General features: G+C 40.1%; 1 protein-coding gene across 1 annotated transcript; it reads right to left on the bottom strand.

The window, feature by feature from the left end:
• Window positions 1–1,011: 1,011 nt before the first annotated feature.
• On the bottom strand, window positions 1,012–15,446 carry GAS2L3 (growth arrest specific 2 like 3). The gene is made up of 10 exons (XM_005421618.2): window positions 15,333–15,446; window positions 14,456–14,582; window positions 13,072–13,118; window positions 11,918–12,086; window positions 11,401–11,519; window positions 10,555–10,696; window positions 7,931–7,994; window positions 7,129–7,267; window positions 6,182–6,289; window positions 1,012–5,473 (listed from the first exon to the last, which is right to left on the bottom strand). Exons 3-10 carry the CDS (start codon window positions 13,087–13,089, stop codon window positions 4,103–4,105), a joined length of 2,130 nt encoding a protein of 709 aa, XP_005421675.1. The 5' UTR covers window positions 13,090–13,118; window positions 14,456–14,582; window positions 15,333–15,446; the 3' UTR covers window positions 1,012–4,102.
• Between the last annotated feature and the right edge of the window lie 2,557 nt (window positions 15,447–18,003).

Genomic DNA, 18,003 nt, shown 5'->3' with positions numbered 1-18,003 from the left:
ATCTGGATTTTGCTAGCTAAAGGTTTTATTTGAATCAAAGAGAAAAGTTTTGTCTGTGCATTTCTAGAAAAGTTAAGGGGTTTACATTGTCAGAGTAGTCTCTAGAAAATTAACAGACACCGGATGACCCCATAGAACTCACCTAACAGATTTCACTTTCCCTGCAGGGAAAAAGAAAAGGAGCTGCCAAGTTTGATGTTCAAAGTTATGGGTGCTTCAAGTTTTAGAAGGAAAACTGCCCTGAAATTTGCCAGATAGATAGATAGATATGATTAGGATATAAAAAATAGGGTTAGGATACTTACCTGAGAAAATCTTGGACTGCCTTTACATTTTATTGGCCAGCTGTACCAGCATCTCTTTAAAAAAAACAGCTGCAACTAACACCTATGCAGAGCTTGGTCCTGTAGGAACAAGGATGGTAGATGCCACTTGCACATGCTTACTAGACACAGCTGAAGGGGAAGGGTAAGGCTGTGTGATTAGGCACCAGCACCAGACTGCCAGGAACTGAAGACACTTTGGAAGAGCAGACAAAGGCAGGATTTAAAAGAGTTAAAAAAAACAGAATAGGGAAGGGGGAAAAAAGTTTATCAGGTGGTTCCAGCGAGAACACCCAATTCTCCACCCAACAAACCTAACAAAATTTCTGTCATTAATGGCAACAGACAGAGAGATCTTTTGTTGACAAGATATAAGCAGGGAAAATATGGCACACAGATGCTTTATATTCCAAGTAGAGCTGCAGACACAACTTTTTGGTATATCTGGAACTACTTAGGCTCATTCCTAGATGAGGATGCCCCTTCCCCACAATTAGTCACACTGACAACAGGGTCAGAGTAAAAATGTCCTGAACTCCAAACAAAGCAATGGATTAGACTCAGCTATTTATGCCAGAGATGGAATCTACTATTTATGTAGTGGCAGAGGGAAAACATGAGCCTTCTGAAATGCATTCTTTTTCCCTCTCTGCAAAAAGATGTCAGGAGAAGAAACTTGTGCACATAAAAAGGTGCAGTGTATGTTTATTTTAAATAAGTACTCATACAGAGGGTGGAGAATTCAATCAGATTATCGCTCCAAATTATCTTTGCCTCATAAAAGGTAATATAAATTGAAGATTAGACTTGCTATTTGGCAACAATCATTGTAAAAATAGTATCCATTTCCATCAGGAGGTACTTTGTTACACTTTATTCTTGGCTCACCTCATGTTACATGACTATGCAGCTGGCGACTACAATTTCCACAGAAGTTGGATCACGCTCAAATACAGTATTTTTATAATAAAACCAAACAAGTCTACCCACGTGTAACTTTAGATTAGCTTATTAAGGTTTCAACTGTAACAGTATATGCATTTTTATTTCAGTTTTGAACTTTAAAATTCAGTTTATTACATGACATTATATATGACAAAGACGAAGCCATTTGCTTAATTTTCTCTGTAGTTCAGAAAGGCAGAAATTGCCTGAGACCATGATCCAAGAGCCTCAGTGTTTAAACTGATGCTAAGAACTTTGTAAATGGTTTAAAAGGTGCTGTGGGTTGACCCCACTCAGAAGCCAAGTACCTGTGCACTCCCCTCACTCCCCTTATCTCTCCTTCACCCTCAGCAAGATAAGGAGAGTGGAGCAGCAAAAGCAAAACTCACTGGCTGGGATAAAGAGTTTAATGAATGAAGAAAAGATATGAAAAGTAAACCACCAAGTGATGCAAAGGCAATCTTTCACTACTCCCACAGACAGACTGATGCCCAGCCAGCTGGCAAACAACCACCTTAGAAGCCACACAACCTTCACACCCTTCTTTCTCTACCTCTTCCTTCTTTTTGTTGTTGAGGTGATGCTTTATGATATGGAATAGCCCTTTGGCCAGTTCAGGTTGGCCAGTTCCCAGCCATGTCACTCCCAATCTCCTGCCTACTCACTGTGGGGGCAGAGCAGGAAAAAGAAAGACTTGACCCTGGAAGGGTTGTTCAGCAACAGCACAAACAACAGCACGTTACCAACATGGGCTTAGACTTTAATCTAACACACAGCCCCATATGGGATGCTATGAAGAAAGTTAACTCCATCTCTTCCAGACCCATTACAGAAAGAAAACTCCAAGAAGTCAGCTAATCTGCATGAGATATATCACATGTAACTCATCATTTGGAAGCCCAAAAATGAAAAGCAAGCCATCTACTGTAAAATGCTTTCAGCACATGAAGCCATGTGCCAGATTTATCAAACCTGACAGGAAACCACTATAGTCAATACTCTGCCTAACAGTGTAGCAGTGGCTCTGACCAGCGTACATATAAAACAAGCAAGCCCAAGGCCTTCCCCAAACAGACAACATTGGATGGGATCCTATGGGACTTGTGTCCATGTTATCAAAACAGATCTCTTTTCCTCCTACAGTTTGGATACTGGCATCTACTGCTTACACCCAGCAGGTTGTGAGCAGTATTGTACAGTAGATATGCATAAATAGAATCATAAATTAAATAAAATAAGCTAACAAGGTGCTCAGAAAAGCAGATCTATGACTCTGCCACATCGCATGAGAACTCAGTTTACGATGTTTGCTTACTCTAGTTCCAGGAAAGAAAAAAACCAACTAAAATAAAACCCCTTAACAACAGAAACTATATATTCCATGGAACTCTTCTCCTTTTAAAAAGACTTCCCAGTTCCACCATGCAGGAGCCTTTATGGCAGTGACATCCACTCCTGCCCATAAATAGACTGGGAATGGAGGGCAGAAGTGATGGTCTGTGGAAACCACCAGTGTGTCTTCGAAGACCTTCAGAGCTCCTCAGAGTCTGGAGGGACAACTGTTTATTAACTCCAAAATAACAAAAACAGCACTACTCCCAAAGACAGTAGTTCTCAATCTACCATGAAGCTCACTTCCCAAGGGTAAAGGTGTTGAGCACCACAGATGTTTAACTCACTAAAAGACTTCAGGAGCTGGGTGTAAACAGTGCATAGCTTTCTGGCACTTTAAGATGTTTAAAGGCAAATGCAGGTTATATTACTATATTCCTCTTTGGGAAACTATTTCTCACCTCCAGAGAGTGATAGAGGAGAGCCAGGAAAAAGGTGTCCACAAACAAAACAAGAAAGGCCCCTGCAGACTAGAGTCCAACAAAAATTAACCCGTAGCACTGAGAAAAGTATTTGGCAATTCAGTCTTACATGCAAAGGCCACTCCTGCAGAGCAGTAAAGCTCTGCTAGAACAGGTCAGTGCTTGCAGCTCAGTGTTGCTGCAGCAGGAGCTGTTTCGGGGCTCCAGCCCAGGAGTAGAAGCTGGTGATGGGCTCCAGCCCAGGGACAAGTGTCTTCCCTAGAACTCAGAAGCAACTCTCCATGCAGCAAGAGCTTTCTAGGAAAGCTAGTCAGGTTTGAACATGGACTAAGCAAAGTTATCTGCCCTGGTTTTAAAGGTAGTATTGTTCACTGGAGAGTTCTGTTCTGAATTTGAGAGGCTAAGGCACAATGAAAGTGAGCAATCAAGGCCATGATTATCAGTGTCCAATTTAAACCAAACCAAGCTCCACTTCCAAGTGAGCTGAAACCACTTTAAGGCATATGGGAGGGAGCACAATGAACACTGATAACAGCATCTGTCAAATCTAAACAGCACTAGAAAATTCTTCTCTTTCCAAAGAACCAGATTTGGGTTCCAGGATACCAGTGAACAAAACCCACAGTTTTGTTTGAGGTATTAGAAATTTTACAGTTGTGCACAGCTCTGTTGCTTGCCACACATCTCAATTGCAGATGTGCCAGAACCACCAGAGTTCTGCTGCAAAGCATCAGCCTTAATTCCCCTTTCCTCTCCCACACTTTTTTGCAGCAAGGATATTTGCCATTCCACAGTGCCACACAGCAAGTAAGCTCAGTTCTAAACATATCCAAATAGAAGTTTCTAAACCGCAAAATAAACACAGTTCTTACAGTAAGTTAGGCAGCAAAAGGCAGGTTATACCTAATATTTCATATTAAATGTAGTGTTATTTAGCTTTTTTCCCTTGTCCTCAGTGTAGCAGTTACAAGAGGCCCTTTTGAACAAAACAGAGACTTCCACAGAAAGTAACAAATTAGTTTACTTTCTGGGCTTTTTAGTCCCTGTCATAACAAAATAGTGATCATCTTGCCTGCTCTTCGTAAGAGGAACTTTTGATGCACCAGATGCTCCTTTTTTATATGCCTGCTCCTTTGGGAGTGCTTTCTTGGCTGCTGGGGTCAAGCTTTTGTTTGTTTGCAAGTTTTTGGTTGAATGCTGACCTTTTGTGGAAGGCTGTGCTGGCTTTTTGGTCACTGCTGCTTTGGCTGAAGTTTGAGGAAGCCGTACAACAGACAAAGGTGTGCGGTCAGCAGGTTTGGATAAAGAGGCTCCAACCTGAGGGGGATTACTGGCATTTGGCTGCTTGCTGCCAGCTGATGACACATTTTTGCTTGTAGGTAACAATGGAGGTGGTGACTTTGATGTTTTGCTAACGGCAAGGGAAGGTGCAGAAGCGGAAAGTTTTAGCTCAGAAGCAGTTTTCAAGTTCCTTGCTAGGTTAGAAGTTGTTTGTGGGACTCTCTGAGGATGCTGAGACCCAGCACCTGAGATGTGAATATCGTTTTCAGGAGGTTTTGCAAGGAGTTGCTGGGAATGTGCAAACTTGGCAACAGTGCGCAGATTTGTAACCAGCAGCCGAGCAGCCCTGGGAGCAGCTGAATTCACCTTTGTTTTAGTGACAGATACAGGTCTGCATTTAGCAGGGACACACTTCTGTTTTGGAGTGGTTGTTCCAGCTGTCCCAGACAAGAGAGACGGTTGTTTTTTAGAGGGTGAGGGGGCACGATGGAGTGCTGGTGCTGGGGAGCCCCGAGGCAGGGCAAATTTCACCTTGGTATCATCAGGGGACCGAATACGTTTGCGCAACGTTTCAGAGGGAGCAGGAGCTGTTCTTGTTCCTGCACGTGAAGAACTTTTGCTTCCAGGCTGTGAAGGAGCAGAAGCTGGTGAGTTGCATGCAGGAGACTCCAGTTTCTTTGAGGTGCCAGCTAATGGTTTGAAAGGAGACTGCACACCTATTGCTGAGGACCCTTGTAATTTGGACCTGACTGTGGATGATTTGGCAGTGGAAGATGGGGTCACTCTGGGTGATGCCAGGGCAGGGGACTGAGGACGTTTAGCTAAAGTCTTCTTGGCACTGGCCCCAAGACCTAAAACAGGAGCAGGAGGTTTTGATGGCTGCTTTTGAAACATATTGACAGCTGACATTGGATTCATAAGAGGAGGCTCCTGATTTCTAGCTGACAAGCTGGGGACACTATCACTGGTGACCCCTTTCTGAAATGCCAGGATTTTTTGTTCCAGAGTTGCAAACTGAAGCACTCGGCATGGATCATATTTGAGCAGAAAACCTTGAAGAGTGTCCCAGCCTCCACCAACACGTACCATCACATGCTTGCCATGTAGCATCTGAGAATGGGGAAGAAGGAGGGGGAGCAGAAGAACAAGAGAAATTCTTGTTTTATTTTTCTTCATCTTACATTGCCACCTATTGAAATTGACTAAAAATAGCACTTCCTTTCTTACAGAGAAACATTTTAAAACAGAAATTATGTTATAAACAAGGATTTGCTTCCCAATTATTTTATTAGATAGCTTCTCCTGCACAGGTAGTATTTCTGTGTCAGAAAATAATGGAAACATCTTTACAGAAGACATTTTAACCATTCTGTAGGAATCTTTGCTTAGTGTATGGAGTTCTGGGCATGGGTTGAATTTAAATTACGTCCTTGCAACACAAATTCTTATGATTGCTGATGAGAGTACTCAACAACCCCGAAATTATAAACCCCAAGAATCTAGATTTTGAACAAGCAACACTCTTAGGATATTCTATGTCATTATCCTTATTTATGTTGCAAGTCATTACTGAAATTTTAGAGACACCACAGAGAAACATTATCTTAGTTTACTGTGGTTGTAAAATCAATGTTTGTGGATCGGAGATCTAAAGAATGGAGTAATTACACCTATTTAGAATAAGGGATTGAATGTCAAGTTGTCCCAACCTAAATAATTCTGTAATTCTAAAACAACTCCACAAAAATGAGGTATTTCACTTAAAACCATTTCTCTCCGCAAAATAAATATAAATTGGAGTTCTAAAAAACTACTTACTCTTATGAAGAGTATTTTATCTCCCAGCCTATAACGTCCCTCTGACAAGTATTCAATTGAAAATCGATGGGAACAACTGCAGGGAGGATCTTCTGCTATATGTTTTACCTAGTTATTAAATTGAAAGCATTTGTTAGTATTTTGACAGAAGCACAAGTTTAACCATCTATTGAGTTAATCTTCTGTTAATATGGAAGACCCAAGAAGGAAACAACTGAAAAAAGGGGAAAAGGAGTCCCCAAAGAAATGCTGAGTTAGAGAAGATCTGCCTCTAAGAGCCGCTTAGAAAAGCAACAACCTGGAAGGGTGCGATTATTGCCAAGAAGGAGAAATAGTGAGTTTTCAGAGAAAGTAAGGGCCTGGTGGCTGACATTCCCAAAGAAACAGAGTTTTTACATTACAACACAGAGGACCTTTAAAACAAAAGAATTTTTAAGCAAAATAGGAAAATTGTTCATCATTTCCTCTGGATCAGTTTACAAGTTGTACAAATAATTTCCTTTTCTGGATACATATTCATTTCCAATTGGTACAGCTACAGACATTTGACTTTAAACTCTTCTTTCAAAAGATTTTCATCAAAGCCTACTTTAACAGCTGATGAAGTTTTACGAAAAGATCAAATTGAAGAGCAACATTCATTGCAGTCATAGAATAGCGACACCAGAAAAACTGAATGAGAGCATTTCTTATACTCAAAGAAGCAAGGAAAAGGAAGAGGGGAAAGGAAATCAATGTAGGTTCTATGCACTCCAAAACATATAGAACAGCGTTTTAGTTACATTTTCAAAACAAAACAAAAAAAATGATAAAAAGATACCCTTCTGTTTGAGGAGGCTCACACATATTAGATGAAAACCAGCCTGTCCTTACTAAGCTGGATCATACAAGTTCATAACTAAGAGTTTAATTTAAAGCCCATATCACATTAAGCAAGTAGCACTTACTGCCTCATGTAGCTCCCCATGGTGACAACATGACTTTGGTGTGCTAAGAGGTGATGGTGGCCCAGAGGTCATCAGCAGGGTTTCTTCTAGCTCAATTTCCTTCTCTAGTTTTACAAGTACAGGAGGTTCAACTCCATACCTCAAATACCAAAGCAGAGTGTTTAATTACTTATTTACTAAAGAAAACAAAAAGAAATTGATGATAACAAACTTGCAAAATTATAAGTGGCTTGACAGACAAGGACATCTGAATCAATCAGAGGAGTAATTGCCTTAATAATCCAAGAGAAGGACCATCTCTGAGTTTCTAGCAGAAGTCCTTCCTAAGGTAGCCTTGGTGTTACCAGAGGATGCAGTAAAAACACTGCCAAAATTACACAGTTGAGGTCACATCCAATTTAGACTATCTTAAATCTTCCAGCTCTGCACTATAAATAAAGCCTACATTTAGATAATAAAGAGATACCTTCCAAAAAGTGGAAAAATTGTAACCCTTAAAATTGTACTTAATCGTACTCAGTGAACTCTTCCAAGAGGTACATATTATCTATAAGATGAATGTATAACTTAAACACACAGCTATAGAAACCAGCATGGAACAGCACCTCTCCAAGGAAAGAGTCCAATAAATATTTGAAAAAACATTCACATTGTATGATGGTCCTAGAAAAGCTACTCATTACTTTTTGCACAGAATTAACATCACTTGACAGCTGCAAATAATGTCCTATCTTTGTCCTAGCTTTTACTTAGTAGGATGTGCCCTTCAATTTCTTGTTGGGAGCATGTGTGGATCACCTACCCGGATACAATGCGTCCAATTTCCAGCAGACAAAGATACACTTGTCTTGGATCCTTGTGCAACACTAAAAGGGAAGAGAATAAATAGGAGTTGTAGTTCGTATTTATTGCAGGAGGCCTATGCAATTTGGTACAGCCAAGAGAAGGGAAGATGAGGCATCCATGACTATAAATTTCCCATCATCCTACTCAGAGGCAAGGTACATTATCATTGACAATGCACTACGTGCTTTACAACTCTAATTTTCTATTCCATAAAATCTTTAAACCCATCCTGGCACTCCTGAAACCACTCTTCCTCCTAAAAGAAATATGTTTTATAATCTTCTTTCTTGATGAGAACAGGAAAGAAAGAGATGTGAATGCTTCCCATTCCCTACTCCCAAATGCAATATCAGTCTTAAACATGAAGAGCACTTAACCATGACAAAAAGGAAAATACACAGATCTGTTCATGCTCATGCCAATAGACACAGCTAGGTACATGCATGGAGGTTATCTACAAGAAGATACACTGCAAAGGCCCCAGCAAACAAGAGGATGGCTACACAGCCAGGCAGCCTGAGTGGTTTTAAACCTCTGCTGGGAAAGAACAATCTGGGTGACTGTTACCAGTTCAGTAAGCAACAGATCTGTTCTTATCACTGCTTCAAAAGTGCCAGCTCTATATTTACAGATGAAATCCAACATCCCTCTGATATCAATTTGATATTTGAAATGCCTTTGCTTTAAATGTTTCCTAAAGTATAATCCAAGTATGAAGTCAGATTTTATGATGATGTTTATATCATCTACTCCAGCTTCTAAGTCTGCTTTTTAAAAGATCTGATTACAAAGGGTAAATCTAGAATAGAAAGTTGACAAAGCCATAATCTAAAGCTACTTTTAGAGGCCAATTAATCTCTTTTTTAGCGTATGTGCATATGTGTGTGTGTGTGTATTAGCCAGCTGTAACAAAAGTGTTTTAATTTGCTTGAGTCCAAAAGGGAAAAATCCAAACACATCCCTAGCAAAGATCAAGACATTTGTTTTGGCTTGATGTCAAAGGGCACCCCATGATGCCTACTCTTCATTTCTGCTGTCTCAGGAGCCTCTTGATTTATTTCCTTCCCAATCATCTACACTTTTCAGGAGGTGCTGCTATATGTCCCTGATGGGAAAAAGACAATTTCGTCACATTATCCTTCCCCTGTTTCATTCATGAAGAATGGCTTCAAAGTCTGATGAAAAACATCAGTGGAAAGAATGTTTCATCTAGGAGGCTGCAAGTCTGCTCATTTCAACTGCCAAAAAGGCTCACAGAAGATATTTATGACACAAAGCAAGCCTGTGTCAAGAGTTAGAGACTTCAAAACACTTCTTTGCAATGAGTGAAAGCCACAGCACTAGGAAATCATGTCTGCTTATCACAGGTAAGCTAAACAGGTTCTAGTTACCTGTCCACTTACAGGAACTAACATGTTTAAGCAATACAATTCATACAAGGAACTAAAAAAAATTAAAATATTCTTGTAACTCAGTTCTACTCTGTATTTCCTGGCACTGAAGAAAGATACACTCACTAGTTAATCAAAATGAAATATGTAAATGATGGAGTTTTCTCAACTGTTTTAAAAGATGACTTATCCAGTAGAGATGCATGGGCAGTCCAGCCAGTATGTAAATAGCATTTAATTAACATTAATGCTAATTAATAGCATTAATGGAACAAAGACTTCGAAATACAGTAAATATTATGACAATTTCATACAATTACTGAAAACAAAGATAGTTCTCAGTTTTTTGCTAATCTGCTGACAGGCAGATATTCTGCTTACTAAAAAAAAAAAACCAAACAACAAAAAACAGAATTTGGCTTGTCAAAGAAAGTTTTGTATTAATTCATTTTTACTGACATAATAGCTAGTAGAAGAGCATTTCCTTATTTATTATGTGATGAAAGTACAATCCTCTTAACTAGCAGACAAAAAAATTTTATTCCATCATACCAATCTAGAAGATGCTATACAGCACCAGTTGTGCACTGGTTCAGGCATGCTCATAGTTGGTAATATTTATTTTTATAGCTATCTTACTAAATGGGAAAATACAAATGGTTTAGAGTAATGTTGTGTCCTGAAGTAAATGTTAATTACCAACAGGCTGTTGCCACTTCACACACAATGCCCTGATGTTGTTACCAAATTTAACCATATTGAATGTATTATTCTGAGGGATTTTTGCAAGAAGAATGAGCTGTAATGCCAAATAAAGGATCTTATTGTGAGTTGACCCCATGGCCCTGTGGTCTTCCCACACACAGAAAGTGAAACCATACTTTTCTCCTGTTTCTCAGTAGTTCTTTTTACTGAAGAAAAACACAGTATTTTGTTGCACAGCTCTCAGTCCCCACTTCATCCCACACAGTAACTTTCAAAAGTTTGGAAAAGCATTTTGCAAGTTATATTAGTCACTGAACTGATTTTTCAATGCTTGTACTTGGACACTGCCTTAAAATAAATAAGAGCTTGCACGACACATGCAGAGTCAAGAGAAAAAGTTCAAAAGTCTGTAACAAGGCATCTCCCTGACCAGGTAGTGATTCACACAGAGATCAAAGCAAATCTTACAAAAAGAGAGAGTTACCTAAGCCTTCGGATTCAAAGAGGTATGTCTCATCAACTCCAATGGCTCTACACCAGTTAAGAAAGTTGGCTGTATTATCTCTGGCAAAAAAAGATCCTGATGGAGCATCCTTCTTACATGGAACTTTTCTCATAGGAAAATTCTGGCAAGGGAAGAAAACAAAAAGTACATTGTACACATCAACATTGCCAACAGATTTCAAAGCATATTTACAAAGGAAAATACACCCTAAATTCAGAGTATAGAAACAGTTGTAACTATTTTGTGTTCACCTCACTATGCATTCCATGAAAAAAGCTACACTAATATAGAAGGCATTCTACTTTATCATTGTGAATAGTCACTGAGTGAACTGTCCTTAGTTCTGCAGCCTTTGTACTCCAAAGTAACAGAGACTTGCTTGAGATTCACATTTCAACTAAGCACTGCCTCTCAATGGAAACACTGCAGCCCATCTGCAGGTCTGGATACTTTTATGCTGACCTGTACACCCGAGTTCAGCCACCACTTTCTGGCATAAAACATACCACCAACTGCCAATGGATATCTTAGTAACAACCCATATTGGTGTCAGGGGAACAAACTCCAGACTTGGACTAGATCTTCCTCTGGCAAGATTTTTACTGAAATCAAATCAAGAACCTAGTAAAGACCTTAGGGTGTGATTAACAAAGCAAGCAATTTATTGGATGAGTTTATCCATCTATAAAGCCACTTTGTTGTTAATCAGTCTCTGGATACACAGCATACAAAACACTTCTTTGGGAAGCCTCACTCACCTGCTTTCCCTGTAACTACTACTTGAAATTTAGGACCTTGTATTTAAAAAATCATTATTCAACTCACCCTTAAGTTATTTGTGCTACAACATTTTTTAACTGTGTTTTGAAGAACACCAATCAATTGGCAAAGCAGTACCCCATTATCAAGTTCTTCTAGCAGCTGTTCTGCTTTAACTTCCATTCCTTTAAGAAAAAGAAGATCAATATTACAGTTACTCCACGGAAGGTAAAGAAGTTTCATATGAACTTACAGACAACTCAAACAGCATTCCAGTGTTAAAGACTGGAAGAAAAACAGAAGAAATATATTAGTAAAATAAAATAAAATATTTAGTTCAATCAGATTTTAATTACACGAAAAAGATTCATAAATATAAATTAGAATTATTAATTGTGCAACCCTTAAGAGGTGGCAGCTAATAAAACTGAAATCAAAGCATGCGTTTTAATGCAATTCTCCCAGCCATTCAAACTCAAATACACCAGCTCTTTATAGTACTACAGATATTACACGTCAGTGCTGACTAGAATATTGCAAGTGCTTTGAAATTCATGAGAGAGTGATTTATTTTTAAGCTCACCCATCAAGCCAGACAGCCAAATGGAGAGATCTTCCTGCATGGGCACCAAAGTGGCCTCGTGTCTCACAGATATCCATTGGTCATAGAGGCACACATCTGCCAGACCCGGCCCGTGCCTCGGAGTCAGGGGACTCCGGGGACTCAAGGGAAGCTCATCTCCAAACCACACCTGCAGAGGAGTCCAGTAAGTGGAAGACAGGAAGTTCTAATATTTGCAGTCAGATGACAAAAACTTGTGCTTCTGAATTAGACTGAAGAACTATTATTCAAAGAATGTTCACTTCCCTTTCAACAGATATGGCAAACCAACAGAGCAATCAAATGGTTCTGCTCTTGTTAGTAACCCCTGCATCAATATACCACTGCATTCCTTCTCTTGACTCCCTTGGATTTAAAATTACATACTTGCCTGAATATAGAATAAAAACAACATGCATTAAATGCTTTGGGTTTTTTAAACTCAGCCTATTTTAAGTCATGAAATCAGCAAATTATCGTATAATTTATTACTGACTGCTGATTTCTTAATCAAATGTTTTAGAGCCATTTTGTGCTTAAATCATTAAAAATGATATCATCAAAAGAGGAAATGCTTCCATGCAAGGATGTAACACATTTCTTGAACACAAATACTTAGCATTTCTCTTCAGAACTGTATATATTGTAAATGAAAGGTAATTTACGCTTCAAGAAAAGGATCACACTGAAATTTTGTGAAGAAAAATTTCCAGATTTTTTTCTGAATAATTTTTGACTGAATAATACCAGAATCGTTCTGGTACTCTTAACTATTTTCCTTCAGTTCAGTGTGAATGTAAAATACATTTATTTATTTATACTTAAGTGATTAATTAGAATAAAAGGTTACTAAAAAAGCACTTCTTAATCATGATGGAAATTTTTCAATAATCTCAGGCTTTGACTTCAAAACCTTAGCTAACAGCAATAAGAAGTGAAAGGGTCATCTATCTGATAATAACAGTGGGTTATCCTTGTCACATTGCTTCTTGTAAAAGGGGAAAACAACTACTTTTTTTTAAATCAGAGGTAACTGGGGAATCTAGTATTTTATCTGCTTCAGGGTAAACTTTTGTATTAAAAAGAGAAAGTATTATACATTTATACAGGATTTAAACACTTCAAAAGGCATTTACCTGAACTGCATTCTGCATGGTCACCTGCTTTACATTAGTTTCTCCTCCTGGGGAAAAATAAAAGATTTTTATTACAGTCTCTCCTGCTTTCATGAAAATCCTGAGGAAAAACCCATCAGTGCTGTTTTGGAAAAATAAGAATGAGTCTAATAGGAAGGGAAGGGAAAAGAGGGAAATATCTTAGTAGCTAAAGTTTTGATCCAGTACTCAGTCAAATTCAGTTCTCTGCCCTTCGATAAAAATGTAGTTATTACAGCAAAAGTGGCAAATAACTTTGTATGCATAAACAATGCTCCAAAGTTGGCAAGATTTTTAGGAGCTGTATGACATTTATTTTGTCAAAGAGTAATGCACATTCAAAGCATTCTTGGATTTAACGCTGTTGGCTCTGATTTTTCCTTCCAAGTTATCACAAGTGTATCTCATACATGTGTGCAGACAGATATATGCATACTGAGTTGACATTAAATACTTGGAATACCATGAAAACCTTAAAGCAAAGAAATAATTTTGACAAATAAGATTTTCTCTAACAGAATCATAGAACGGTGAGCCTTGGAAGGAATCTTAAAGATCATCAAGTTCTAGCATAGACATGTGAGAGAAATCAATGTTTTTATAAATCTCTGTTGCAACTGTGACTTTGCAGGCAGCACGCATGCACTAAGTTTTCAACAGAATGCTGCAAACTATTGCAGCAACATAGTTAGCAGTACAAATCCCTGGCAAAAGGAACATTAAGGAAACTATAGATACAATCCAGTCAATGCTTTCTCTCCTGAAGCCCACATTTTATTTTCCAGCAATACTTTCAACCATGGGAAAATCCAGCACAAGCTCTACACTGGGCTAAAGATTAGTAAGTCTTTCCTTGGAGGCTCCAGGTCTAAGGATGTGCAGCATTGCCAGGTTAGCTGCATGCATGTGTACAGAGGGTATTTCTCTATAATTGTTTTCCAGTGGTATTTTACAATGTCAAAAAGTTCCTATCTGCATCTTGAAACCTGTTAAAAACTTACTTGCTCTGTTACTCAATAGCTGCAATAAAATATCATCTTACTGGTTAAACTGAAAACCAGACTGCTGACACTATTAGACATTTTTGACTCATCTGTTTTCATTTAAAATTAGGTATTTTTCCTCTCCTGTCCCAGATATTTAGGCTTTTTATGTAGATGGCATCTTCCCTCCTGCACAACCTGGCCTTCCTATGACAAAAGACTGAACCACCCATCACAGAAAACACAATTCTCATAAAAATTCTCACCTTTCATCCTACATAGAAAGCAGAATGGTGTCATTTTCTCCCCTTTGCTCCTTCCCACTGCCTTAAACCTCACAGACTATATGGGACCACACATATCAGGCATTTCAAAAAACTTACCTCTATGACTGGCAAATGAGCAACCAGTTTGGTTTCAGGTGAAGACACTTCCTTGTACCAGGACTGCTAGCACTTCTCAGACCTTATCAGAGACACTCCAGTGATATCTTTCCCCTTCCTTTTATTTCTAGGGAAGAAAAAAAAAAGAAGAAAGGGACATCCTCTCCTTGATGTCATTTTTCCTTCTATGAATGAACAAGAGAAGGGAAGGGTATATACCAAGCATTACTAATGAGCATGTTATGCTTCCCACAGCTTTGTCCAGGGGAATACGTTTTCCTTTGGCATAAGAAAGCTATTGTCCTAAGAGAAGCTCAATAAGAGGCTTCATTGATTAAAAAAAATAAATAAAACAACAGCAGAACAGCCAGTAGAGAAGCTGGTCTCATTAAAATAAGGAGTTCCATATAGGCTAACAAGAGCTCTAGCATATTAACTGCCAAGGGAAAACAAAGAACAGCCTAATTCACAGGGAGCACTCAAAACATGAACAAAGCAAAATATTCACACTGCAGCTATCACAGGAATGCTCAGTATCTGCAGTTTTGTGGCATGCCTAACAAAAACTAGTCTTGACAAAAAAAAAAAAAGAGAGGAGATTGAGGAAAATAGTGGCACTTGAACTTCAAGGGCCTGCTCTTCTAAAACAAGTTATTTTGTAAGCCCATATGTCAGAGTTCCCTAGAAAGCCAAAAGGCTTCACTTATTATCAGGGCATCTGAAAAACACTTAACAAAAACCCCCTCTGATGATGCGAGCTACAGTACATGAATTTTGAGTTGAAAAGTAATACAGTAACAATTGCCTATTTCCAGATGCCAAACTGTTCAGCTCAGAGACTGCAGGGAATACAGATTAATGGAGCCTTATCACTTACTGCAAGAGGCATGGGATGAGAAGACCCAGATCTGCCACCTTCAAGTAGTCAGCCTGTAAATGTGCAGAAGGTGCTGTGGTGAGGTGAATACCGCAGTACCAGGCAGAGTCATAACCAAATCTGACTTCTTCTAAAACCAGTTGGGTTCCCTGCATCAAAAAGCTGTACATAATGAATGAAGTAAGTATCTGATACTGAATTTTGGCAGCTCCAGATAGGACTGCATCAGCTTCTACCCATGCCAGTTTTATCAGCTCTCATTCAACAGGCATTTGGTGTTCTGACACTGAAGTCTGTGAAAGAAAGGAGCTCAGAATAAAAGTACACTGTAACACATCCCCCACACAGCTTCAGGCCGTGCCATCATCATTTCCAGGCAGACCTTGATACCCTCAAGGTCCCTTGGGACAGAAGACTGGATAAGCCCATCACAGTAGAAACAATTCTTGTAATATTTCTTCCTCTTCCTCCTACTGTTTCTGGCGCTGTTTCTTCTCCATTTTCTCCTCCCCGCTTCACCCCTTAAAACAAGGAAAACACCAGAAACATGAGCTTTTGCCAACCAGGGGGCAACCAGCCCAGTTCCAAGCTCAGTAAGCATAGAGATCCCCCACCACCAACCCCACTTTCAGAAAACCCGTCATTTTTGCTGGTACTTCTGCTGCCAAGGGCTGGAAGGAGAGGAGCTGTCACCCAGCCACACCTTACAGCTGGATCAGTCGAGAGACACTGATTTACTGAGAGACAGGTGGTCAGCCACAAATGATACACCAGGAGAGGCAAGAATTGCCTTCAGCTGGTTGAGTGCCAAACCTCCAGTGAAGGACTAGAGCTATGGATCAACACCGGGTAAGAGAGACGAGAAAAACATGCCTATCTATCGACACGTGGCATAGGGACAGGCATTCCTCAGGAAAGGGGGTGCAGACACACCCTGGACATGACCCACACAGACTTACGAGACCACAGTTTGCCTCTGCTCTCCACAGAGATGCCCAGCACTTTGCCCCCAGACACTCCGAGAAACAGCAGAGTCAGCAAATACTAAAGCACTTGACACAATACTTCAGGGTGTTAACACGTGCTCTTAGATACTCCATGAGATAGCCTGCTTAGGATCAGCTGTATCAGGATTTATAGATCACTCAGTGGGCCCCAACCAGCAAGACATGCTACAGTAATTACAATCCATTCTGTAGCACAAGATGAACCGAGTCCAAATCCCATTTTACTTGACTGAACAGCTTACATGTAAACAAACAAGCAAACAAAATCCACAACCCTACAGATAGCTAAAACATTGATGAAGCAGCCATTGACCTAGCTTAAGCAGAACCTAAAGGGATTCACTGGCTCATTAAACTGCCTGCTGTTAACAGGCTCATTAAGAAAACACTTGGGTAGAAACGCTTCTACATCTTCACCCTATATTTAAGATATATAACATCATCTTCTACTTTATCAACACCCAAAGGTAGTCACAACAGTCTAACCCAGATCAACTGGCTTAGTCTTGACAGTACCTACTGAAACACATGTTTATAAACAGACCAAAATGAAAGAAGCTGTCATGTCAGTATCTGTTGAAACCTACCACAGGATAGTCAAGATTTTTTTTACAGACACATCTACCAACATGCAAAAGAAAAGGGGTAGGCACAAGAGACTGAACGGAGCGCTACTCCATCACTACAGCAATTTCAGAGCCTTTTTGTTGCATTACTGAGTCAGCAGGAGCTCTGCTTCCCTGGGGAGGCCTCAGAGGCACGAAAGAGAAAGAACCAGACTGGTCAGTCCGAGGTGATGGGCTTTAAGGCGGCAGCCAACTGCTTACATTAAAGCACACTGACTGTTCTCCCCAAAGACTGCCTCTCCTCACCTGTCCATGAGGTGCACACAAGCAGAGGCAGTGAGCACACTCTCCCCTACCAAATGGCAACAAAGGGCCTGGGTACACCTGTCAGAGCAGAGAAACCCACTTGAAATCAGGGAGGAGCACTTCGTCTCACCAGCTGCCATCTCCGCAGGAGACATGCAGACGGCTGCTTTCCCACAGGAGCATCCAGTTTGGGCAGAGGCTGGTTAACACCAGACACACTGTCCCTGCTGCTCCCTCACATACACAGGCAAGTTCTTCTCTACCTCCCATTTCTAACCCACACTTCTTCCAGCAAAGCATTTTTCGATGCCCATTTAGCAGGCTGCTGGCTGGCCACAGCCAGGAGTAGTTTATTATGACTTAAATATAGAATCGTGTATTATTCTGAAAGATCCACCCGGTACAATTTCAAATGCATAGGCCCGTTAGGCCTTATAGCTCCCAAAGGAATACATGCACTTTTTCCCATGTCTTGATCTGATACCATGCCAAAGGTGACACACAGCATCCCTGGAACACGGCCAGCTTTTGGGCAAAGAAAGGAGCCAGACGCTTTTCGGCTTATTAAGCAATATGAATGAGTGTTTTAGCCAAGAGCACTGGGGCAAATTTCCTACAGAAACAGCACTGCATCCTCAAACGCCTGCGTGGCGCACAGGAGAGACTGGTTTGAAGGCGGTTATGCAAAAACTCTCCCCCTCTCCCTTCCCCAGGGTAAGTTTCGAGGCACTTCCCTTCTGACATCCGTGACAGAGACGCTGGATGCATAGCTGCCCCTGGACGTGTGACCGA

Source organism: Geospiza fortis, unplaced genomic scaffold (genome assembly GCF_000277835.1).
Source record: "Geospiza fortis unplaced genomic scaffold, GeoFor_1.0 scaffold186, whole genome shotgun sequence".
In the NCBI taxonomy this organism is placed as follows: Eukaryota; Metazoa; Chordata; class Aves; order Passeriformes; family Thraupidae; genus Geospiza; species Geospiza fortis.
This window is presented reverse-complemented; position numbering and strand designations above follow the sequence as displayed.

Bases quoted from the DNA above. Each gene is read 5' to 3' on its own strand.
- GAS2L3 (XM_005421618.2), bottom strand. The intron at 7,995-10,554 runs GTAACTCTCTCT...CTTCCCTTTTAG, and splicing joins CTTTGAATCCGAAGGCTTAG to TGTTGCACAAGGATCCAAGA. The intron at 7,268-7,930 runs GTAGGTGATCCA...TTGGTATTTGAG, and splicing joins ATTGGACGCATTGTATCCGG to GTATGGAGTTGAACCTCCTG.